This window comes from Perognathus longimembris, chromosome 24, assembly GCF_023159225.1.
Source record: "Perognathus longimembris pacificus isolate PPM17 chromosome 24, ASM2315922v1, whole genome shotgun sequence".
Lineage (NCBI taxonomy): Eukaryota > Metazoa > Chordata > Mammalia > Rodentia > Heteromyidae > Perognathus > Perognathus longimembris.
Window position 1 is genome coordinate 27,362,563 of NC_063184.1, and position 25,448 is coordinate 27,388,010.

Below are 25,448 nucleotides of genomic sequence, written 5' to 3' on the forward strand. Positions count from 1 at the left end.
GTGTGTGTGTGTGTGTGTGTGTGTGTGTGTGTACATGCTAGGAGTGGAATTGAGAGTTTTGTTCATGCTAATCATTACTCAGCCACTGAGCTATAACTCTTAACCCCTAGGATTTCATATTTTAAAATATTATTGTATGTACAGTTGTAGGCATATTCTCATACAAGCTTATTTTTTAGTGTAATATTAGAGGATGGTTCCAGTTTAACAAGGAGGAGACATGTTGTAAGTGAAAAAATTATAATGGATTTTTATGCCATTATTACTTTGTCTTAATATTTTTTACAAGAGGAGGCCTACCTAAGTTTCTCTCTGGTGCTGCCCCCCGCCCCCCAGATGTAGCTATGCCATGTCATCTGGTCTCTTTGTTTAATGACATTAACATATTTTCACCAGAATGCGTGGAGTAAAGGGGCAGGGGAGGAGAACAAATTTCAAATTGTTTCTCTTCGCTTAATTAAAATGTAGTGTAATTCCCGGTGAAAAATTAGAAAGTTATTGGAAAGGTTTAAGGAACATTTAATGGCTAGTCCCATTTCCTCTTCAGCAGAGCCATTTCCTTTCTTGATTTACCATTATGGCGAGCCACATGAGAAAGCTGTGTTCAGTTTTTACACGAGCGCTTGGTAGTACTCTACGGTAACTAACAGAGAACAAACATCACATGCAAAATAGAAATGTCCATCTCTAGCAAATGACTGGCACCTCTTGTGTAGTATCGAAATGCTTTGATGTGTTTAATTTGTATATAATTAAGAACTTCATTATGTTCTTAGTTTTTGTTTTTAGTATGTATGACATTTAACCAAATGACTTCTCTGAAATCTTTTTAACAAAGTTGAGCTTCATGTTTTGTTTCACTTTTCTTTAATGGTACTAGAGTGTACTTTTATGGAGAATTCATTCCGTTTTTGCTTATTGACTTTAGTAATTAGTTGTTAAGTATTGATTTTGCACGCAAAGCAATTATAAGTAGTTTGGACTTCAGTATGGTATTTTTGACCTTTATAACTTCGGATATTTATAATTTTCAGGTTTATAGAAAGATTGTTAAGATTTGATCGGAACATCATTTAATTTCCTGGTTTTAGTTTTTATTGTTTTGCCCTGCTGGGGAATGAACCCAGATCCGTACAAAGAAAAGTGCTCTACCTCTTAGCCCCACCCCAGCCACCAATGCCTATTTCAAATGCAGACATTGCAAATCAAATGCCATTTCTCAAAACTGTAAGAGCAGGCCCTCAAGTTGGCAAAATTTTAAACATTAGAGGAAATGTTGAAAACATAAAAATTTTGAAATCATATTTCTTCTTGGCCTAATTTTCCTTAGTAAATTATTGCACATAATACTACTGTATGAGTACATGTTATTATGTGAATGAAAGAGTGAAGGAATGAGCAGTAGATATGTCATCTTACTGCCTAGGAATCATTGAAAGGAAGTATGTATTGGAAATTATATTTCATTTGATAGGAGTAAGCAATAGGAGAATGTTGAGCCCACTTCATTTCGTAATGGACATTATTGGGGAGAAATAATCAATGAATTATAGGGATTCACTGTACTCATAACAACATATTTAGGTTGCCAATCAGAACTTTACAGTGCATTTTAAAATGAATTGATCTTCTTAAGATGAAGAGATGATGCACAATATACCAAGACATTTTTTTAAAAGCACTACAAACTTTTCCAGAAGTTCATGTCTGGTGCATTTTTATCTGGACTACTAATCCTGCTTGCCTTAATGATGATAGACCTTAAGCAATACTTTCCTCATTGGATATTTATGAGCAGTATACTAAAGGAACCACTGTTTCCTTTTCTCTACTTCCAGGTATAAAAATTTAAGTGGCTCAGAGTCCATTTGGTAGAGAAACATATTTAATGCTAGGAGAATGCCAAAGAAACATATTTGACAACAACATTTGCCATGCTGCCAAATGGTGTTAGAAATAATTCAGCTAATATTTTAAGGCCCAGTCCAGTATAGATGCTAAAGGGGTGCTGTGCGAGTTCTGTGCTGTTTAAAGACAAGCGAGGTGGTATCCCAGGGTCTGTAAGTTAGTCCTGACATATTCAGCATTATGTACTGAGAAAAGCACATCAGTAAGAGCTGGTGTGTCCTGGCTTTCATGACAGGCTTTGGACTGTCCTTAATCTCATTTGACTTGTTCATCTTCCTCTAAGGCCTTCCATAAAGATGCACGGAGTCCCCTTTTCAGCTCTCGGGCTGGATTTGCATCAGTAGTCATAAACCTGTTCTCTGGACAAAGACCCCTTTCCTTTGAAGTTATTGCTCAAGATTTTCAAAGAAGTCCTAGAAGTCTGTCCTTTTTCTCTTTTTATTTTTCTTTAAGAAGTTTGAAGTGTAGCTTCTTAACCTAGCAGCAAGATAAATTTTTCTCTCCACATTATTGAAGGCCATGACGATTTTTCAAGCAGTAAGACTTGAAAAGGCTCTTAAGGGAATCTGTTCTGCTTTGTGATTTAGCCTTTGGTAGATCCTACTAGCCCAGAAAGCAAAGGTACTGGCTGTTTGTTTTCATTAATGGTTGCAAGCTTGTTTTTCTTTTTCTTTCATTTTTTAAAAAATCAGAATAAGCCTGTTTGTTTTCCCCAAAGACCTTCTCTTGCTATTATTTGGTATAGACTTCAGTGAGACACTGGTGATAGCTTTGGAATCTTTGAAAAGTAACACAAGGCCAGAACCATCTAATGGCCTGACGGTCTCCCCTGCACTTTCACCGCGGAAGTGAAGCCAGAGGAGCCTGCCAGAGCCCGTTGCCCCTTCTGAGGTTGGGCTTCCACGCCGTGTGTTAGCAGCTGTGCCTTTCTAGGAGATGTTGCCTCGTGAGCTCTGCTATGATCCAGGCTAATGTGTTAGCAGTGCGGCTGCAGGGACGTAGGAAGCGTCAGTTGCTATCAAGCAAGAGCCTGTGTTCTGCTCCCGTGATCCATCTCCCCCTCCCTTTCACTCCCGGTGGTTCCCGTCACGTACTTGCATCAAAGTCGCACGCCATGATAGTTAAATTCTTGGTTTATTGGGACTTAGGAAAACCTTTGTTATTTTGAATATTCTTTCTGATAAGGAGAAAATGGTGAACATTGCTTGATCTATACAGCGAGGTAGACAGGGATCTCAGATCAGCCTGGAAGCCAGACTCAGAGCAGCTTTTCTGTAAGGAAATTTTTTCCTGTTTGGTCCAGCATGGGTTTTTTAGAAGCTATCAGTGTACCTTCCATGTAGACCAACATAGATGAGATGCACTGTGTTTTGACTGGACGCCAGTGTGTCTTTGTGAAACCTGTTACTGTGAAGAACTTAATGATCATGTCTCCTTATGTTTGTAATTTGTTGTCTCTTCCTTCCCATCTGTCTGTCTGTTTCCATCTATCCATCTGTCTATCCCTCCATCTATCTCCCCTCCCCCCCATTTCCTGACCTGTCTAACTTGCTTCCTGGATTAGGAAATTCATTGCCAAACTTTGAAGCGAAACCTAACATTCACCAGTTCCTTATTTAGTGATCAGGCACTAGGAAAAGAAAAATCCCTTTTTTTCCCCTCTCTATTTTGTATGCATCTGTGTCTTCTGATTTGTAGAGTGAAAAATGGTGCTGTTCCGATTCTAGGAAACTAGTACATTGTAAATAAAGCCTACCAATAAAATATCTTAATGAGTTTTACAAAAGACATTGCTTACATCTTAACCCACCTTCTGGGGCTAATCATGCAGCTTTCTAAACTCTGCCTTAGTGGTTCGCAGACTCTTGGTATTTCAACTCTTTTACATTAAAGAAAGAAATGCACTGAACGGCAATCTTTTCCCTTCATTCCCTGTGTTCCTGAGAAACTGTGCTGAAATCCAGAAAAGAAAGCATCAACATGCTTACGTGACAATGTCCGCTAGGTAGCCACGATCTATCCGGCCTTTATTTACCTTGGCTGTGATGTAGATGGCTTTCATTCTTCCACACTCCTTCACATTCACTGAAAGTAGACAGACAATTCATGTAAATCCAAGAAAATGGTTACTTATGAAAACAAAAAGGAGCAATCACATCAAAACTGTGTTCCTTAGATCATAATGATTTTAATAGTTGGCCTGAAGAAAAAAGTTGACAGCAGATATAATCTGACAGTAATTTCAAGAATAACATTGCATGGTATTTTTTGTGGAATTTAAATTTTCATGGGAAAGGGAGAAACCATGAATCGGGGCTGAAGTGCTGTTAACTTTTTCAAATACAGTGTATGTATTTCTACATTTCATGGCAGAACTCTTGGCAGAAAGTTAGGTAGTTCAGATTATTTTATGCTATTTGCTTCTTTCCTTGAAAATGTTTCCAAATTTGTGAACTTTTTTAAGGGGGAAAAATTGCGCTAAGAATTATTTTTAGCTTGGAAAATGCCAAGTAAACATCCTAATGAAGGGCGGGTATGCTTCTCCAAAGAAGTTTTAAAACTTGAAATCAAATGAAACTAGGCCCCCTGTCCACTCCTGCCCTGGCCTCGCTCTGCTGCTCAGCAGGGGCCCTCACTGGGTGCAGAGTGGGACGGGGTGGGGACAGCGGGGAACGCTTGTTGTGACCTGTGTAGTCATCAGCCATCTACATTTTGGTCCCTTCTGTCCCTTTGGATTACACAGCTTCTGTAATAAATGTACCGTAGAACCCGTCTGGGAATCCAAGAATGGCCACCGAGTCCTGCTCGTTAGGCCTGTTTATAAAGGTTTCCCCTCTGCCTTGAAACTTCAGTCCTTCATATCTCAGCCTTCTTGAGGAGGAAGGCTTACAGACCTGAGTCACCAGGACCAACATAATAATTCATAATTATTATTGTTCGGTGGAACCGGGCCTTGAACTCTGGACCTCACTGTTGCTAGGCTGGCACTCAACCATTTGGGCCACACTTCCAGCCCAAGGGACACGCTTTTCTATTTAGTGTCCACAGCACTTTAGAATGCATTTTACATCCTCATCTTTCATCCTGAACCTTCAACGTGGACGCTGGACAGCATGCGTATCCATTGAATCTGGTACTAGCGGATGGATTCTCAAACGACAAATGGAAGGTTTGGGTGTGATGGGGATGGAAAGGTCGTTGCTTGATCTTTATTTGTCCTTTCCCTTGTTTGTTTCTTCCTCAAGGTGAGACCACCACTCCCCGGGCCATTCTGACAGGCCACGACTACGAGATAACTTGCGCGGCCGTCTGCGCTGAGCTGGGCCTGGTGTTGAGCGGCTCTCAAGGTACAGCCGGTGCTGGTGCGGCGAGTGTTTGCACGGCTTGGTGTCTTCCAGTGTCAAGTGACCAGAGATGAAGTGGATTCCTTTCTCTAACGCTTTGGCCTGTTATGGTAGCCATGAGCCACATGGAGCTATTTAAATATAAATTAGCTAAAATTAAATACAGTCCCATAGTGAGCGCCACGGTGGCAGTAGCCACATTTTGGATGTGCAGTGTTCTCACGAGTGGGGCTTTTGTGGCGGGCAGCATGGATATGGAATGTTCCTGGCAGCACTGCTCCAAAGAATTGGTGATGCTCTAAACAAAAGCCCCTCCAGACGGGAGCACTTCTGTGAGCGACTGACCCCTGGCTCCTGCCGTCTGTCCGGCACCCAGCCCGAACCGCCACCCTTGGGCCCCTGAGCTTCGTAAAGGCGCTTCCTGTCTCTTGAGGACCTGAGACCGCAGGGCAGGGCTTGCCTCTCGCCGCTGGGTAGACGCCCGGTGGACGAGGCCAGTGAGCCCATCAAGGCTTTCTCCCTCTGCAGTGTGGACCAGTGCAAGGTTCAGATGGCGTGTGTGTGTGTGTGTGTGTGTGTGTGTGTGTGTGTGTGTGTAGTGCAGGCGATGAACGCAGGGTCTCAGTCATGCCAGGCAAGTGCCCCAGCCCTCTCTCCAGTGCGTGGTTAACTTTGCCCCTTGTTCTTCCCCCTCCTCTTCAGAAGGGCCTTGCCTCATCCACTCCATGAACGGAGACCTGTTAAGGACGTTGGAGGGCCCCGGGCACTGCCTGAAACCCAAGCTCATCCAGGCTTCACGCGAGGGCCACTGCGTGATCTTCTACGAGAACGGCTGCCTCTGCACCTTCAGCGTGAACGGGAAGCTCCAGGCCTCCGTGGAAACGGACGATCACCTCAGGGTGAGTGTCCGCGGGCGTGTGCTCGGTGGGGAGTGGGGGGAGGGCGGGGGTGCCCGGTGCCTGCCGTCCCTCCTCCCGCAGCAGCTCCTCTGGGCTTCGAGCGAGGCTCGCTCAGGGAGGCCACGGCCCGGTGAAGCCAGCCTGGCTGCCAGTGTGGAAACGTGGGGTTAAGAACCCCCCCCCCCCACACACACTGTGCTTTCCCACATATCAAAGCTCAGTAGTCAATTGAGTTGCAGCGATTTTAATCAGATGACATCATTGGCTTTTCTCTGGCATTGAGGGGGGCTGGGGGTTCTAGGCCTCCTGGGGGTGGGGGGGCAGGCAGTGTTCGCAAGACCACACAGCCCATCACGGAGCCAGGCAGCCTCCCCCCTCGTGGCCCCACGAACTCCCGGGCCCGGAGCTTAGAGGAGAGAAGAGAGCCCAGCTGTCCTCTTGAGAGCTGCTTTGTGCAGATTCTTCCCTCGTCACCACTGGGCTTTGGGGAGCAGATTTAGAAGAAATGGCGCCGTGGGGGGTGGGGGGGGAGGTGCATGTGGCCTCTGTATAGAGTGGGGACCCAGGACATGGGGTACAAACAGGCGAGTCAGAGCTGCCTCCGCCCGCCCAGGGCGCCGTGGCCTGGCGCTGAGTGTCTTCCTCACTGCTGCCCCGCCATGGAGTATCTGTGACACCGATGACACAACCAGAGTTCCCTGTGCTGGTGAGGCGGAATAGGGGACAGAGACACTGGTCACATCCAAGGGCCCCACCGCGCCGCATGCTGGGATTGACTGCTCAGCAGGCCGCCCCCCCCCCCCCCCCCCCCGCGCCTCCCGGGCTCTGCTCCCAGCGGCCTCTGCGGGAGGGCCCACGCAGACACACTCCGGTTCTGTTTTTATTTCTCCCTTCTTTCCCATAATACTTCATTTAAGCCAAGTACACATCAGAGGGTTTTTCCTTTCGCCTTTCCTTTGCAGCAATAATGTTGATAATCTGTCACTCCGAGTCGCGATTGTATTGTCAGCTGTACTCATAAATCTGGGAAATCATTTGAAATCCCGGGCTGTCCACCGCTGTTGGCGTGGCGTTGCCGCGAGGCCGGCGGCCCTGGGAAGGGCCCCGTGGTGGCCGGGCCGCCGGTTCCCACGCACGGGCCTCTCTCTGCCCCGCGGCCATCGTGCGTTCCCTCTAATAGTTCCCACCGGATCTCAGGCCTGAACGCCCCCTGCCTGTTCCCAGCCCTGTGTACTTCATCATGCTCACTGGCAAGTGGCACCGGCGTGATTGAAGCACGCTGGCCCAGGAGGGGCCCTGCCTGTCCCCTGCTCCCGAGTCCGTGGAGGGAACCGACGCATCCCAGAGCCGGCAGCCCGAGCCTGTGCGAGGAAGGAGGGGGTGCTGCCGGCCCCTCCCACAGCGCTCGCCCCAGAGGAAATGCCTTTAACATGTCAAGAGCCCTCCAAGCAGGTAGGCAGCCGGGGCCTGCCCTTAGGAGCGAGGCCAGATTGTCCTGTGGCGTTTCAGTTGACAGCATAGCGTTGTGCACCAAGCAGACATGTTCACATGTCTTCATGAATAACTTAAATTTAAGCAGGCAGCCCTACCAGAGCAGCGACGTTATTTCATCGTAAACAAAGGGTAACCGCCATTCCATCCACAGGGACTCATTTATTTCCTTTTCCTGGGCTGCGTTTTAGGATGCGGTCATTCCCAACAGACCCTGGCGGCTGCTGGCACTTCCTTAAAGGCGAGCGCAGCCCCGGCGTCCGCACACGCGGGATTCCACACACGCGGGGCTGCATCACGCGCCCCGGGGTTCTCCTGACCCAGCCTGCCCTGGGTCCCCACGAGCGGGCTAGAATCAAGGCCACACGATGTTACTTTGGTGGAAGACAGGATGTAATGCTGTACTTGGATTCTCACACTGCAGGAATTTGACTGTTCCTTTTGAGAAAGGCAGGGGAAATTTTCCTTTTGCAAGTCCTGTGGCTTGAACTCGGGGCCTGGGCACTGCCCCTGGGCTTTTGTGGTTAATTCGAGATAAGAGTCTCTCTCTCAGACTTTTCATGCCTGGGCTGGCTACAAACCATGATCCTCAGAGCTCTGTTCCCTGAGTAGCTACGGAGCACTGGGTCTGAGGAAATCTTTTCTCACCTTGGGAGGAGGGGGGCAGGGAGCACCTGGCTCATTTAAATGTATAGTCCTAAAAGTGCTGGTCTTACATCATTCTAGACGGAAGCAGGATTAGAGATGCTTTACTAGAACAAAGGATCAAAGATTAATGGTTTTAATTTCTATTTTAATACAGCACTTATCCAATAAAAAAGCCTGAAGTCTCAAATGCAAGTGAACCATAACCATAAGGTTAATGGATTTTCATCAGCTCAATTTTATAATTGTAGCAAATAATTATTTGTCCTGGCCTTCACCGCAGCTCCGAGATAGCCCCTAGAGCTCGCCACAGTGAGAGACACGGTGCCGAGATACCGATTGGTCTTCCTATTGCAAACCTTAATATTGCATTCAGCAAATAAGATTTAGAAAACACACCTTACAGGCAACTGCCTTCCAGCCGCGGACTTCTGATTTCTTGGGTGTCATTTGGGGTTTTTCACAATGAGCTGTATTTAAGACTGAAAAGTTGGCAGTTGTATGAAGCGATTGAGTGGGAAACAGCCCCGGGCTGTTTGTTTATTTGTTCTTTTAAATGAAAGTGTCAGGGTAAAGGCAAGGTGGTTTTCGGAGGCTGGGTTTCGTTGTGGCTGGCGGCCGGCGCAGCCTTGGTTCCCGTCCACCGTGGCCAGGGGTGTTGCGGGCCCCAGCTGTGGGGGGAGGCCCAGGGCACGCGTGGACACGGAGTGGGGAGTGCGCCTAGTGTGGGCTTTGAGGGCTCTGCGTTCCCTCTCGCAGACGCCGTGGAAGTCGCCACGGACGGCGGTGAGGCCGGGTTCGGACAGAACCTCATTGATGTGCACTCAAGTTTGGAGTCGTACACCCTTGCTGTGTCACGCCCAATGCAGTTTTTCCTACCACTAAAAATGTGAACCCAGTCCTGTGGAAGCTCTGACCTTGTCATTTGACCTTTGGGACACAGGCCTACGGCTCATTTCCTCAGACCCCCTCTGCGGTCGCTCCAGCCCTGCGCACGGGGCTCAACCGACTTGTTGTGTCCCACAGGCCATGCAGCTGAGCCGGGACGGGCAGTACCTGCTCACGGGCGGCGACAGCGGCGTGGTGATGGTGTGGCAGGTGTCGGACTTCAAGCAGCTCTTCACCTACCCAGGCTGCGACGCCGGGATCCGCGCCATGGCCCTGTCCTTCGACCAGAGGTAGCTGGAACCGTGGACGCCGGGGAGGGGTTCGGGCGGGATGCAGTTCTAGAAACCAATGCCTCTGTGGCCTCCAAAGCCAGTCTGGGGGGGCGGGGGACAGCTTTCTGTGGTGGCCTTGACACAGGCTGGAGCCCCGGGGGCCGGGCCGGGCAGCACCGAAGCGGCCGGCGCCCGAGTCCGTGGGCCCGGGCCTCCTGTCGCTCTCTCGAGCAGCCAGCACGGTGTCGGGAGCTGTGCCGCGTGACGTAACCGGAAGAGGCGGAACTTCGCAAAGCGCCTTTCCTCTATTGAGACGTTCCTGTGGGCTTTGTGTCCATTCTGTGGGATATTGATTCTTGCGTATTGAGCCATCTTCCTCTGGGGGGGCGGGGACCCCCACTTGGTCGTGGTGGATCAGCCTTCCAATCTGCTGCCGAGTCTAGTTTGTTAGCACTGGGGTCCACGTGCACAAGGACAGTGTGGGGTCTTCTGCTGACTTTGGGGTAAGGAAGGGCTCGTCATGGAATGACGGGGGCCGCGTCCTCCTTGCCCCCCCGTTCTGGTTTGGATAGAATTCAGCGAAGCTGTGTGGCCCAGGACTTCATGCTAGAAGTTGTTTTATTCCTTTCTGTTTTGTATTTTTTTTTTAATCATTCCTTATTCAATCTCCTTGTTAGTTAGAAGCCTATTCCGGTTGTTTCTTCACAATTCACATTTGGTGTGCTGTTTCTCACAATGTGTTCACTTCATTTGGACCGTCCAGTTTGTTGGCCTGAAATGATTTCTGATCCTCTCTTACTCAGTGAACAATCTTGTTTGTTAGTTTGCAAAGTCTGTTGGAGTGGCCTTTCCTTAGTCACTTTTATTCATCTTTTCAACAACCTCTTTTTTGTTTTATGATTTTTTTCCTATTATGCATCTACTTCTCTTCTTCTGCTAGCTCTAGATGCAGTCTACTCTTTTTTTCTAGTTCCTTAAAGTGTAAAGATTTCTCTTCTTCTACAGAGTATGTGTTTATACCTGTGAATTCCCTGCTTTCTTATCAGCCTGAAACTTTTGGCATATTTTGGAGAGTTTTGGCATGTTGGGTTTTCATTCATCTCAGGGTATTTTGTTTTGTTTTTTGTTTATTGCCAGTCCTGCGGCTTGAACTCAGGGCCTGAGCACTGTCCCTGGCTTCTTTTTGCTCAAGGCTAGCACTCTACCACTTGAGCCACAGTGCCACTCGGGGTATTTTCTGGTTTCCCTTATAATTTCTTTTTGACGTGTTTTTACATTTTTACCTACTGGTGAATTTTCTGCTTTTTCTCCTATTGTTTGTAGTTTCATTGTTATGGTATCATTATTTCTAAGCCATGAAGACTTTTGTTTGGGGCCTGCTTTACCTGGGAACTGGGGCGTAATGCAAGTGTTGCTCCCGCTGAGCTGCAGCTCGTGTGAGCTAATGGGCTCCGGGGCCACTTGCTCCTAGGACTCTTCAGGTCCTCTGCTTCCGTCCTGTCTGTCTGATGGGCCCGCTTGGTTATTGAAAACAGAGTATTAAAGTCTCTCTTATTGTAGAAATAGGTGGTTTTTTTCCCCCCTTCCATTCTCTTAATACTTGTTCCCTATACGTTGGACTCCACTGTTTAATTCATAATGTGATTGTTTCCTGGCTGCAGCATTTCTAACGGTGTTTGATTATACTAGGTCTATTTCTTTCTAATACCAGCATAGCCACTTCAGCTGTCTCTCTTATTTTTCCCTATTCTTCTGCTTCCAAACTCTTGTGTTTTTGCCTCTGGCATGAGTCTCAGGTAGGTGGAAGGTAGTGGGCCCTATTTTTAGCCACCCCACCCATCTCTGCCCCGGAGTGGAGGTTTTAATCCCTCGAAGTAGTAACTGATGAGGCACAGGCCTTGTATTCCACTCAGCCATTGTGTTTTCGTATTCCTGCCGGTCCCGACCCTCACACCGCCCTCTTTTGTGCTGACTTTCTGGCGTGACACGTTTTAGTTCTCAGTTTGACTTCCTAATGCGTGGTGGAAGCCACACTGCCGAGGAAGGGCTAAGGCCACGGGCCGCGCCCCCGAGCGGCCGTGACCGCTGCCGTCCCTGCCTCAGGTGCGCGGAGCGGCTCCGGCCTCAGTGCTCCCTGCCCTTGGGCAGCTCCCTTATGCCATCCGGCCCCAACCGGAACATGCCAGACATAGAGTACTCACCTCCAGGAGAGCCCGGAGCAAATCATGCTCATCAGGGTTTGAACTCGGGGCCTCGTGTTTGCAAGCAGGTGTCTACCACACCTTTAGGTGAGCCACACCTTTAGACTTTCTTATTTTCAAATAGGCTCTCATGTTTTGTCCCATTCTGCCTCACCGTGGCTGAGATGACCGAGCACACTACTGCATCCGGCTTATTGGATGGGGGGGTGGGCATAGCGGGGATCTCAAAAACCTTTTGTCCAGGGTCGCCTCGGACCGTGACCTCTGCCCCATTTGCCACTGGGATTACAGGGGTAAGCCACCGTGCCTGGCCATGCGGACTCACGGGTTCTGGACGGGTCAGGAGTGGCACCTCTGTAACTTGTCATTCCCTCCGCTGCTTTCTTTTGACCTTCATGCCCATAAAAGACAGGTCTCAGCAGCCCAAACCCCTAGGCATCATTGATACTCGGGTTTTAGCGGCAGCTTTTAACCTACCCTGGCCGTTCCCGTCCCTCCATGAAAAGGTGAGCTGGGCGTGGGTCTCGGAGGCGGGTCAGAGGCCCCCACCCGGAGCTTACTCACGCGTGGGTTTCAGTGAACAGAGCGTGAGCTGGGGCGGGAGTGGGAGAGCATGCCTGCAATCCCAGCCGTTCAGGGCGGCAGTGGTAGGCGGCTTGTTGTTTCAGGCCGCATGAGACCCGATCTGAAATAAGGGATTAAAGCAAAAGGACCAGGGGTGGTGGCTTTGGTGGTAGAGCATGTCCTCAGCAAGCACAAGGCCCCGAGTTCAATCCCTGCTATAGGGAGAGAGAGAGAACGACCGAGAGCGATTGGATTACGGCTCTGTGGGCGAGGCGGGCCCCGAATCCGAGAGGAAATGGACCCTGGAACCCCTGTCTCTGCCCCCGCAGGTGCGTCATCGCGGGCATGGCGTCCGGGAGCATCGTGCTGTTTTACAACGACTTCAACCGGTGGCATCACGAATACCAAACCCGCTACTGAGGGCGCGGGCGAGGCCCGGGCGGAGTCGCTGCAGAAACGGCGCCGTCACCACTGAATGTAACTCGGATCTGCTTGAAGAAGCAAACTATTTTTTAAAGTTAATTGCTATTTTTGTAGACTTGGCTTGACCTTGGGGTGGGGCGGGGGGGGGCGGTGGGAACAAATAGCAAAGCAGAAAACTGGCTGCTGGGTTCTGTAGTTTAAACAAAAAAAAAATCTATATTTTTAGTCATAATGAGAAGTCTATTTTCACCAATTATGGAAACCTATGGCGGGGAAACAAGCCCACTTCTCCCAGCTGCATCACGGAACCCCACTGCCCACGCCCTGCCATCCCCGGGCCCCGGAGCGCCCCCCCACTCACCCCCCCCTCCCCCGGGGCGGCCCGCGCTCCCCTCCGCGGCCGGGGCTTCCCAAGCTCTCGCGCTTCTTCAGCGCCGGAGCTCCTGAGATTTTCATAGTCACGTGTGAATTATGGTAAATGTAATTGAAAAACATCTCCATGAGTGATTTCTAGATTGCTCTTCTTCAAGCATGTTTTGTAGACCTAGGAAATTATGGTTTGGGGGAGGCGAGTTGACTTTTTCCTGCGTGGTGGGTGTCAAGGATCTCAGTGATGGCGTGTGACGTCATTCTCCCCCGTCTCCCCTCCGTCCCCCCATTTCCCCCCCCTCGGATGGATCTCTTCATCCACCACCCAGTGCGGGCTCAGGCCACGCCCATCCCCCCCGCCTGTCCCCACCCTCCTTTTGATTAGCGATTTGTACCAAGAAACAATATTATTTTGGTGTTGTATAATTCTACTTTTCTAGTAGACAGCTGTACGAGAACATACGAGAACTCTGTGGACATACCTGACACAAGGTCTGCACCACATAAATAAATTCTTTCTATGTTGTGAACTCTGGGTTGAAACCGACCTTCTGTTTCCTGCGCAGCTCGCCCGATAGGGGTCACCCCCCCCCCCACACCCTTACACATTCAGGTATTTTCTAACTGCAAAGATTGAGACGGCATAATTTAGTTTGACAGTAAAAGTGAATAGAATGGAATTTGTAGTTGGCTTGTTGGAAGTCTCGTTTTCACTATCGTTTTTAATCTGTACACAAGGATGAAAGTTATTCGCAGATGCCAATCTGTGGTTCGGTCATAGGTTTTGGGGGGATGGGGTGCAGAGAGGGAGGGAGAGAGATGCGGAGAGAGACAGACTCCCGTGAGGGCAGAACACTTTCCTGTGGCCAGAGAGCTCCCTCCCGCAGAACCCGCGGCGCCCATGTCCCCCCGTCCCCCCCCCCCCCCGGCTTTGTAAACGCTCGGCTAGCTGTGCGCCCTGCGCCAAGACCCACGTCACAGCGACGTCACAGCACGAGGCCCCCGGGCCGCTGCTCCTCACACCCCTAAAACAGTGATCGTCCCCCGTGCCTCGACGGCTTCTAGCTCTTACCACTACAGTGAGCACGAGCAGTCCTCGCAAAAACGTCAGCGGCCCTCACCAAGCTCTGCCGAGCGCAGGGGTGTCTGTGCCCCGTGCCCGCAGCCTGGCTCCTCCCAGCGCCGTAACGACGGAAACCAAAAGTCAAAGGACGGGGTGGGGTGGGGTGGGGTGAAGGCACCCCAGTGGGGGAGGGCGGCGGGAACCCAGCTGCTCCCCAAGCGCACTGCCTCAAGATGTCACGGGGCTTCCTGCTTGATCTGTTCCTCCTCACGGAAACCCCGCCACCCTGTCTGCATTTGGCACGTTTGGGAAATCCCACCGCATTTAGGGGGTGCCCGGGGACGGCAGGGGGCTGATGTCCACGAATACAGAAGTACACAGGCTACTCCTACACGGGCCTCTTATTCCCCAACCATGCCAAATGTCTTTCTGTAAATCAGCCAACACAGAGCTTAGCGGTGCCTTAGCGGTAGCGTGCTTTCCTAGCATGTACAAGGCCCTGGGTTCGATTCCTCACCACATAAAACAGAAAAAGCCGGAAGTGGCGCTGTGGCTCAAGTGGCAGAGTGCTGGCCTTGAGCAAAAAGAAGCCAGGGACAGTGCTCAGGCCCTGAGTTCAAGCCCCAGGACTGGCAAACGTAAACTAAACAATAAATCAACCAACACAACCTACTCTGCCTATTGAAGCGTCACCGTTCCACCGAGCACGCGGAACAGGAAGAGGACAGTGCGCCCTGTGGGGACCGGGCCGGGCTGCGTCTCCCGTAGGCCCAGGAGCTCTCTCCACTCCGCAGACCCGAGCCTGCGCGTGGAGGCCGGACCACACGCCACACGTCTCGGGGGGAGACTCTGCCGGCTCATGACCTCACGTGACGTCACACTGGCCACCCCTCGTCCCCGGATGGGCACAGCCGCGCCTCACAACCCACACGATGAGCCGACGTGCTGGGGCCTCCGTGGGCCACTTCTGCTCAGTTGCGGTGAGCAGACAGAGCTCTGTACTGGGCTCAGCCTGGACGCACCCCTTCCGGCAGCACGGAGCCTCATTCTGCACCCCCAGCAGGGGAGGCGAGAGGCCAGCGCCCCCCTCAGAGACGACGAGCTGCCCGCCTGCCCAGCCGCACCCCGGCCACCGCCCCGCTGCTCCTGCCGGCCACGTCTGCAGCCGGGTGGGTTCCATGGAGCCGTTGGCAAAGGAAGATGAGGGCGATGGAGCCGCCTGCTCCAGCCAGGAGGCCTCAGCTTGGGAGAGGGGACAGACACACAGATGCAGACCCACCGGCCTGCGCTTCTCGTCGCCTGGATCGCTGCACCTGCACCCAGCCGTGTGTCCTGCCACACCTTCGCCTCCTTTGGGGGCCCCAGGCCCGGACCCCAAGGCTGAGCCGGCCGCCCGGCCTCTGCAAAGCAACCAGGCGGGAACCCGCGCATGCCCCATGGCTTCTCGGAAGAGGGAAGTTTTATTGCAGGTTGGGGGACACTTGTAGAAGGCAAAAAAAGTCTAACAACGAAAATGAACTACAGGGCCCACCGGGGTGGGGATGAGCGGGGAAACGAACCCAGGGCTTATGTACAATTAGTAAAAAGGGTCGGGCGATGCAGAAAAGGAAAAACTGCCAGCAGCCTTCCAGAAGGTCACGGGGTGTCTGAGCAGCACCTCCCGCCCCAGGCCCCGCGGGGCTCGGCGGGTCCCTGGGTGGAGGTTCTGGCCTGCTCCTTGATGAAAACCAGGGGTGAAAGGGGTCACTGAGAAGGGGGGGGTCCCCCGGCCCTGGGGCGGGAGAGGGCGCAGCGTCGGCGGCTGGGGAGGTGGGGGCCTCCTGTGGCCCGTGTACAATCGACACCCCGCGGGGGCCGGGGAGCCCCGCACCCCAAGCCAGGGACCAAGGGCGTCGGGAAGCACCTCGCCAAGTCCGAGCCCTGGGGTGCCCATGTCCTGCAGGCCCCCGGGGCCCCTGCTGGTTCTCCCACGGAGGAAGGCATCGCGACACCCGGCCCGGGACAGTCGCGGGGGGACCCCCGCAGATCCGCGTCCGTGGGGAGACGAGACAGTCAGGCCGCGCTGGAAAGACTTGTGCATTGTCTGGGCCGCTGGCTGAGCACGGGGGTGACTGGACGGGGGTCACCCCGACGTGGCCTCAGGGGTGCGAGGGCAGAGCCTGCCCCCCCCCGGCCGTGGCCTTCCCGGCTCGGTGGCTTCGGCACCGGTCAGTCTCGGTGGCGGCGCCAGGTCCCGGGCCGCTGCTGGCTGCCCGAGGCCGCGGGGGAGCCGGGAGGTGGGGGGGGGTCCCCGCGGGGCGGCGGGGGCTGGCGAGATCTGCTCCCCCGGCCCGGTGGTGGTGGTGGCGGTGGTGGTGATGGTGGCGGCGGGCCGGCTGCCGTCGGGGCCAAGCTTGCTGCAGAAGATCTGGCCCTCCTTATCTAGAGCCGTGTTCTGGAAGAGATGGGGGGGCCGGGGGTGAGCCCCAGCCCGGCGTGCGCGGGGAGCACGGCCAGCAGCACGGGGCACGCGCGGGCCCGGGGCAGAAGAGGAGAAAGAGCCTCGGCCTCCCGCCGCGGGCCGCGGGCGCCTGGGAGCCGTCTACGCGGGGGCGGCGCCCCCTCTCCCGGCCTGGGTTGGGGGTGTGCGTGCGTGCGTGCGTGCGTGCGTGCGTGCTTGCCTGGCCAGCTGCCATCTTGCCATCGGGGTGCAGATGCCCGCGTCCCAGCCCGTCCACTGCACAGGGCCGTGATCGGGAGGCATCTGAAATCGGCCTGCCCCCCCCGCGCCCCCACCAGCCTGGCGGCCCCCCCCCCCCGGGCAGCCAGCAACCCCCCCCCCCCCCCCAGCAAGCCTGGCGAGCATCCGGGCGCCCAGCGGGGCTTTGAACCCGCGGGGCCGGCCGCGTTCTCCCTGGGTCTGGGCCAAGCTCGGGCGTGGGAAGGGGGGGTTCACTGGCCTGGGGGTCTGGGGTGGGGGGGGAGGTTGCAAGGCCTCCTTCGAAATCTGCCCCCCACCCCCAGCCAGGACCTCCCCAGCGGGGACCCCCCCACCCCACCCCCAGCAGCTATTTCTCCTCTTCTCCCCTCGGGCTGTGAGCAGGCGAGCGAGGCGGGGTGTGGGGGGGGGGTTGGGGGAGGGGGGTTGGGGGGAGGGTGGGGGGGTGGAGGGGGGGAGTACATACCGTGGCCGGGAAGCTAGGCGGGGAAGCAGTGCAGGCGGCGGGAGAGGCACGGGGAGAGAAGCGGGGACAGAGAGCACACTTACTTCCGACGGCGGCACTGTGTCTGCCTGACCACGGGGCTCCCGGCCACCCCCCCCCCCAGCAGAGCAGAGCAGAGCCCCCCCCTCCCCAGGCCTCCCTCCCTCCCTCTCCCCCTCCCCCCTCCCTCCCTGCGCCTCATTCCCGGCCTGGCCCGGCCCCTGGGGAGGGCAGAGCAGTTGGGCCCCCAGGCTCGCCCTGTCCGGAGGATCCAGAGGCTTCCAGAGCCTCGGGCCTCTCTGAACCCCTGCCCCGTCCAGCACCCCGCCTCAGCCCAGGCGGGGTGACCCCAGTGACCCGGGTGACCCGGCCCTGGCCCCCTCCTAAAGGCCCGGCCGGGGAGCTGGCGGATTTCTCCGCTGCTCACCAGCGCCGGCCACGGAGGGGACCCTGCTCGGGGTCACTGCACGACCCCCCCCCCACTTCCATGGTGGGGGGAGGGGCTCCGTGCCAGCGCCGGATTCGAACCCAGGGCTCGGACGCCGGATGCACGCACGTGTGCAAGATGCACCCCGTGGGGTGTGTCCCGCGGCGAGCGCCACACGGCTCCGGGAAGGTGACCGAGGCTGGGTGTGGGGTCCCCCCTATCCCACACCCTGAGAGGGAGTCTGGGGGGGGGGTCCCCCCAGACCCAGCCCGCAGGGGGCTTCGTGTGCGGCTGGAGGCCCGCGCCCGGCCCTTGTGCTGGGACCCTGGCTTTCAACCCAGCGTCCCCCCTGCCGCCCCTGCTGTCTGGGGGGGCTCCTGAGCTCCCACGCCCCCCCTCCCCCGACCCCCAGGATGCGCGAGGCCTTGCGGGGCCCCGGGGCGCACTCACCACGATCACCGCCACCCCCGGGGGCGGTGCTGTCGTGCTTGGGGAGCGCGCTGTGGAAGTGCTGCTGGAGTTTACCCGTCACCTCCGCCTGCATGTTGTTCTCCTGCGGGGCGTCGTCCTGCGGGGGGGGGGGGAGCAAGCACACGGGGCAGTGTGGACCCCATTCCAGCCCCGGACCCCCTGCCCACAGCCCCCGGGGGGACAAGGATCTTTCCCTGTCACCCCGGCTACTCGGGACGCTGGGACCTGAGGAGCGCGGTTCGAAGCCAGCCCGGGCAGAAAAGTCCCCGAGACTCTTCTCTCCCATGAGCCCCCGGGAACCGAAGGGGCGCCAGCCTGGAGCTGAAGAGCCCAGGCCGTGAGTTCAAGCCCCACGACTGGCCGAGAGAGGTAAGGGCTGGGCTTGGAGGGCCTGGGGAGACGGCATTCCCTCTGAGGTCTCCACAGCAGCTAGGACGCCGCCAGGGCCTCGAACACGCGGCCCGCAGCCCGGGGAGCAGGCCACGCGCTCAGGGAGGAGCTGGCGCCTGCAGCACCGGCTGCTCGGGAGGCGGGGGAGGGGACGGAAGGAGCCCAAGTCCCGAGGGAAGGAACTGAACCCCCAGAGACGAGCAGCACGGACCCCCACCATGTCTCTCCTCTTCCCCCGGGGCCCTGGGCCACCAGCATGGCTGCCGGGAGGGAGCGGACGGAAGGCGAGACAGATTCTCCACTTTGCAGAGGGGGGAAACTGAGGCTCAGAAAGGGACGAGGACCTGCCCAGCTCACTCACAGAGCAGGCTGGGAAACTCGGGGGACCCCGGCGCCTTCTCCCAGGGGCTCCCCTCGGGCCCCCTGCTCCTTGAGAAGACAGACGTCCTGTCCACCTCCCAGGCAGGGCGAGGATGGGGGGGGGGCGGTGGCCCGGGGCCGGGGTACTTACTAACACCCGGGGGTGGCGGGGTACTTACTGACGCCCGGGGGTGGCGGGGTGCTTACTGATGCCCGGGGGTGGCGGGGTGCTTACTGAGGCCCGGGGGTGGCGGGGTACTTACACCCGGGGGTGGCGGGGTGCTTACTGAGGCCCGGGGGTGGCGGGGTACTCACTGACGCCCAGGGGTGGTGGGGTGCTTACTGAGGCCCGGGGGTGGCGGGGTACTTACACCCGGGGGTGGCGGGGTACTTACTGACACCCAGGGGTGGCTCAGGATCTGCCCCGCCGTGCACCGCGCGCCCACGTCCACCTGCAGCATCTGGGCGATCAGCTCCTGCGCCCAGCAGCGGCCCCGCGAGGGCGGGAGGGAGACCGAGAGCCGACTTAGCACCCAGCACCCGGACGCCAGCCCCGCCCCAGCCCGGCGCCCTCCAGGAGCTTCCGCGCACGGGCGGCGGGCTCGCCCCTCACCTTGGCCGAGTCGGTGATGTGATCCCAGTACGGCGCGGGGAACTCCAGCTTTCCCGCCAGAATCTGCTCGAACAGGTCTTCCTGGAGATTGCTCTCACTGCGCACGCGCCAGCCAGGGGCCGAGAAAGGGAAGAAGAGCCCGCGTCACCGCCACACCCACGGGGGCGCCGCCAGGGGTCGCCCTCCAGCCGGGGTGGGCAACAAGGGCGCGTGTGGGAACACACTGGTCCTCCCAGGTAAGAGCCCGGAGAATGCGCCACGGGCCCAGGCTCGCAATGGCGGGTCGTCTTCTGACGTTCAGGTCAGAAACGGTGGCCTGACACTGTCAGGATCTACTGTGTGTGTGCACGCACGCGTGCACGTGTGTGCTGTGTATGTGCATGTATGTGTGATGTGTGTGTGCATGTGTGTGTGCGTGCATGTGTGTGCATGTGTGCGTATACGTGTGTGTGCAGGAACATCAAGATGCTCTAGGAGTCGACTTGCTCAGGCAACAACACATATTTAGGGCGTCTCTGGAAAATGAATGTCCTCCTGAGTAAAAATTAATCTGACGGGGCAAAACAAAAGACAGAGAGAGAGAGAGAGAGGGAGAGACAGAGAAATGGAGAACATCGAGCTAGGTCTAAACCCCAACACCCAGAAAGAAGAGATGCCACCGTTGAGAGACCCCGAACTAGAAACCGCAAATGATTTCGGTTCCACGGCTTCAGTGGAAGTTGCCTTGTGTGTGAAATGGAGACCACGCGGCGGAGACGTGCGTGGCCTTGGGTGAGGCTTCCCGTCGCTAATCCCCTGATCACCGGACGATCGGATCATCTCCGCATTCTCCGTGCGCATCGCGCGTGAGCGTGGCGTGCGGAGTCGACCCACCATGTCCCTGTGACGGGACCCACGTCTCCCCCACGCACCCGCAAGCCGCTACTGAACACGAGGCAGCCCGGCAAAAATCACCAAACAACACACACACACACCACACACACACACCACACACACACCACACACACACCACACACACACACCACACACACACACCACCACACACACACCACACACACACACCACACACACACACCACACACACACACACACCACACACACACCACACACACACACACACACCACACACACACCACACACACACACACACACCACACACACCACACACACACACACACACACCACACACACACACACACACCACACACACACACACACACCACACACACCACCACCACCACCAAACACAGAGCGCCCTCCCCGCCTGCACTGCCAGCGAGGACCACTAGAGGGCGCGGTGAGCACGCGTTCCCCTCGCCCTGGCCCCGCAACGCTTTTCCTGCCCTGCTCCGCTTTAGGCCATGGGGGCGGGGGGGGGGGCTGCTCCACGGAGCTAGCCGCAGGGTCACCTGCTAGCAAAACGCACCCCCTTTCCACGTCTGACCAGCTCTCCCAAGATGTCATCGCCCAAAGCAGCCGGGGCCCCGCGTGACCGCGAGCTGACCTCGGATGCCCTGAGAACCCCATTCGTCAGCCCCACGCGTGCTCCGCGCTTGGCCTGGCCAGTGGGACGCCTCGGCCACCGTGCCACGTCACCCCGGCTGTCCCAGCTGACAGGGAGGAGGACAGGCTAGACCCCCCCAGCCCCTGGGGAGTCAGTCCGGAAGCGACTCCCGATTGGTCCACAGGATTACTTCTGGCCACCGAGATGGAAGATGGGGGAGGACGGGGTGGGGTGGAAAGAGCTCTGCTTCTACACAAAATCTCCCGGGGGGGGGGGCGGAGCCGCACCCCCAGGTACGGGGAGGCAGAGGCCAGGAGGATGGTTTGAGGCACACCCTGAAGCCCCCCCAACCCCCCCACTCACCAGGAAAGTCCCCCACCCGGAGGACTGAGCGAGCGCGGCCCCGATCACCTTGACACGCAACCGAAACGCGGATGACTGCGAACAAGGCAGGCTTTCCCCTCTGAGATTTTAGATGGGTTTTAACTAGCCCAACCCGACTGCGGCCCCTCCACCTCGCAGCCCCGCGTGAGCACCGACCTGCGGAACGGCGGGAATCCACACAGCAGGATGTAGGTGATCACGCCCGCCGCCCACACGTCCACCTTCAGGCCGTAGCTGGAAGACAGGGAGAGGCGTGGCAGAATGTCCCAGAACCTCTTGTGTTTCTGGGGTGCTCCCTTAGGAGAAAGGGGTCACGGAGGGTTCCCCCATCGGCTTCTCCTCTTCCCCACAGTTTGGATCGGTTGGAAGGTACCGATTCGTGTGTGGGTGTGCGTGCGTGTGTGTACTCTTTTTCCTCATTATTTGTAAGGAGTTGCACAAAGGGCGTGCAACCCTTTATCGGCATCTGCACTCCCTCCTTCACGCTTCTCCATGTTCTCCCTCCCTTCCCTCCCCACCAGGTACTCATTTTATCACGGTGTATACCGAATACAGTGACTGCGCTTGCCTAGCCTTTCTCCCCTCCATTCCTGCCAAAGTACCTTTTTCGGGGGACTTGAACTCAGGCTGGGCACTGTCCCGGGGCTCTTGTGCTCAAGGCTAGTGCTCTACCCTTTTGAGCCATAGCACCGCTTCCAGTTTTGTGGTGGTTAATTGGACTTTCCTGCCTCGGGCTGGCTTTGAACCGTGATCCTCAGATCTCAGCCTCTCGAGTAGCGAGGGTTACAGGGGTGAGCCACCAGCGCCCCGTGAAAGTACCAATGCTTGACACTGGTCTTAGCCCGGGGTTCCTGGCCAGATGCACACACACTAAGGACAGCTCTCGAGACTGAGGTCCGAGGGGCTCCATTCCTCTGTGAGCACAGAAACAGCTTTCCTCTCCACGCCCGACCACTGCCCACGCCCTCACCCCCCCCCCAGCCTCACCCTGTTTCGGCGATGATTTCCGGGGCCACGTAGGTGGGCGTGCCGCACACCGTGTACAGGGGGCCTTCCACCACGGTGGCCAGCCCGAAGTCCCCCAGCTTCAGAGACTTGGTCCCGTCCGGGTATTCGCACACCTGCAACAGAACGCAAGGGGCCGTCAGACACGTGCACCCCCCACCGCCAAGCGCACGGGCAGGGGAGACCCCAGCCACCTCTCATCCGCTCAAACACGGCCCCTCCCCTCACACGAGGGTCACCCCCACGGCTCTGCACGGGGCCGACCCAGGACGAGGGTGCCCATCACCAGCCACGCATCCGCCAGCCAGGCCTTCTCCACACCCCTGTGTGTCGACCTCACATCATGAAATCCCGGCGGAGGAAGCTGGCCTTGTGTTCTGGACTGTCAAGGTTGACGCATAAATGTTATATACTCACGTGTGTGTGTGTGTGTGTGTGTGTGTGTGCGCGCTACTGAAGACTGAAGCCAGGGACTCATGCCTGCTAACTTTCTGGTCAGTCTTACTCGTCGCCCTGTTTTAAAAATGATCAACTTCAGAGGAAAAAAAAAAAAAAACCTGCAGGGAACGATTGTCTCGCGGAGCCGTTCTCCATTTTGATACTGTAAACACCTTTGGTTGGCTTTCCCTCCTATTTCACTACCAACTGAACCTCATCTCAACCCCTACCAACTACAGGACGTTTTACAAACCCCGAGGAGAGGTTTTCCCAGGGAGAAGCCCATTTTCCCGCGTCCTTCCTTAGTCCACTGCGTAATGAAGCAGTGATTTCTTGATACAGTTTATCCAGGGAAACCTTCACGCCCCCTGGGCCACACACGCCACGCCACGCCACGGAGGACAAAGCTTTGAAGACGACGCCCCTGTCTGAGAGGATCTCAGAAGGACATTTTCTCATTTGTCGCCTGGGTGTGTTCATCACTTCCTGCATCTAATTCCGAGTCAGCCACGCATTCAGAGACGCGAACGACGCGGCCTGAAGTCTCAGCTCTCCGTCCCGAGCCATGCCCCCTCGGGAGACGTTCATCTACGCCTTCAGGATTTGTTTGGCTTTGGTTTGTTTTTTGAAGTACAGGAACTTGAACTCAGGGCTAGACACACACTCTATCATGCGGGCCATGACCCCAAGCCCTGATTTGTTATATTTAATACAAACATGAACAAAAAATGATTAAACAGACTTACAGATAGGATTTCTCTTGTTCTCACCCAAACTCAGACATTAGAAAGAAATGCCCTAAGTTACTGTAGCGATAAGACTATAACAGATGTAATTTCCTAATCGCCTGTATCAACAGTCCAAAAAAAAGTCCTATTAATGTCATTATTGGTTTGTTTTTACATCTTACAAACACACCCACTAGGCGGTACTTTTGAAAAATAGTGTTTCTTTCAAACAGTCCACGTGGAGGTACCTAAGGGCATCGCAGGGTTGTGACTAGGTCTCAGAAATCCCATTTTTCACGTCCCACAAAAGAATTCGGAGTCAAGAGCCAGTGGACAGAGCGCAGGCCGCAGTCCCTGCACTGGGTCAGGGCGAGCTTCCTCCCCCTCCGCTGAGCATCACAGACCCACATCCCCGGGAAAAGCACCCGACGCACCCCCATTTCACCTGACCCATCATCCCTGACGATGAACACGCGTAGGAGGTGAGGGCGCTGGAATCCTAGTTGGGGACCCTCCACGAGGCAGGAGGAAGAATGAAACCCGAGCCGCGGATCTAGACGGACACGGAGACGCGCGGGCCATTATGTTGAGGAACTGCCGTTACTCCTGGGCCGAAGTCAGTGACAGATAAATTCCCTACCACGTACGAGGCTCGGGGCTCCCTCCTCATCGACAGCCACGAAAACGAAAAGAAAATGGCTTCTGGCTCCTTCCTTCCTTCCTTCCTTCTTTCCTTCCTGTCCCTTTCTATGCCAGTCCTGGGTCTTGAACTCAGAACCTAGCAGAATCTAACTAGAGAGGGGTACACAAACCAACAGGGACTCCAGCAGCTGACGCCGTGCAGGACTTTGGAGACGGACATCTTCTCCCGGAGGCGATCTCACTGGACTTCGAGGACAGTGATCTCCATGGCAGATGAAGAAACCGAGGCACCAGGAACTCAGGCTCCCGGGAAGTCGCTGGGCAGGATTTGCATGCAGCCCCCCCCCGCCCCCGTGCACCCCACTGTTCCGCTGCATCTGCAAACGGCGGATGGGCCTGCGTCGGGTCCCACCGCAGACCCGGGATGCCGCTCACTATGCAAAGGTGGAGAACGCAATAAAACCCTGAGGAGCGCAGAGCGCACGCTGCGTGTCCCCCAAGGAAATCCCCAACATGGGGGTTCAGGACTCTCCTCTCCCCCGGCCCCAGGACTGCTGGGAGGCTGGATTTATCCGGGGTCCCCCAGAGTTACTGCTGACAGGGCGCCATGGGGCCGTAGCTCACCGTGCTCCCTGACAGGGCCACCCATAGGCGTCCACGCACGGCTTTAAATCACGGCCCTGCCGGCCGAGCCGGGGTGCAAATCCCAGGCCGTGGGCTGGCGTGTCTGAACACGCACTCCGTCCCCAGCCGGGAGGGGCTGGGCTGCTCTGCGGGCCGCTGTCGGCCTGCTGCCCGCACCGCTCCACGCATCCACTGGTGACACCTGCCACGCACATGTGGGGCAACTCCACCTGCTCCGGGAGTCCAGCCCGGGAGGGAGGACGAGCCCAGGCTGGAGGAGCCCAGGCTGGAGGACGAGTCCAGGAGGGAGGACGAGCCCAAGATGGAGGAGCACAGGATGGAGGAGCCCACGCCGGAGGATCCCAGGATGGAGGAGGAGCCCAGGATGGAGGAGGAGCCCAGGATGGAGGAGGAGCCCCGGATGGAGGAGCCCAGGATGGAGGAGGAGCCCCGGATGGAGGAGCCCAGGATGGAGGAGGAGCCCAGGATGGAGGAGGAGCCCCGGATGGAGGAGCCCAGGATGGAGGAGGAGCCCAGGATGGAGGAGGAGCCCCGGATGGAGGAGGAGCCCCGGCCGGAGCGCATCAAGTGCATAAGAAGAAGGAGAACACGA

The 25,448-nt window shown here is 55.9% G+C and overlaps 2 protein-coding genes across 2 annotated transcripts in view; one reads left to right on the plus strand and one right to left on the minus strand.

The window, feature by feature from the left end:
- Positions 1-12,978, plus strand: part of Lrba (LPS responsive beige-like anchor protein) — a 417,455-nt gene extending 404,477 nt beyond the window's left edge. The window contains exons 53-56 of the mRNA XM_048333588.1: positions 5,154-5,255; positions 5,955-6,151; positions 9,314-9,465; positions 12,542-12,978. Of these exons, the coding sequence (XP_048189545.1) occupies positions 5,154-5,255; positions 5,955-6,151; positions 9,314-9,465; positions 12,542-12,632 (542 nt within the window). The 3' untranslated portion in view covers positions 12,633-12,978. The remainder of the gene's footprint in view (positions 1-5,153; positions 5,256-5,954; positions 6,152-9,313; positions 9,466-12,541) is intronic.
- A 3,418-nt stretch (positions 12,979-16,396) lies between these two features.
- The window catches only part of Dclk2 (doublecortin like kinase 2), a 74,208-nt gene continuing 65,156 nt past the window's right edge, over positions 16,397-25,448 (minus strand). Inside the window, 6 exon segments of the mRNA XM_048333589.1 lie at positions 16,397-16,501; positions 18,127-18,244; positions 19,293-19,373; positions 19,511-19,607; positions 21,555-21,632; positions 22,386-22,519. Of these exon segments, the coding sequence (XP_048189546.1) occupies positions 16,485-16,501; positions 18,127-18,244; positions 19,293-19,373; positions 19,511-19,607; positions 21,555-21,632; positions 22,386-22,519 (525 nt within the window). The 3' untranslated portion in view covers positions 16,397-16,484.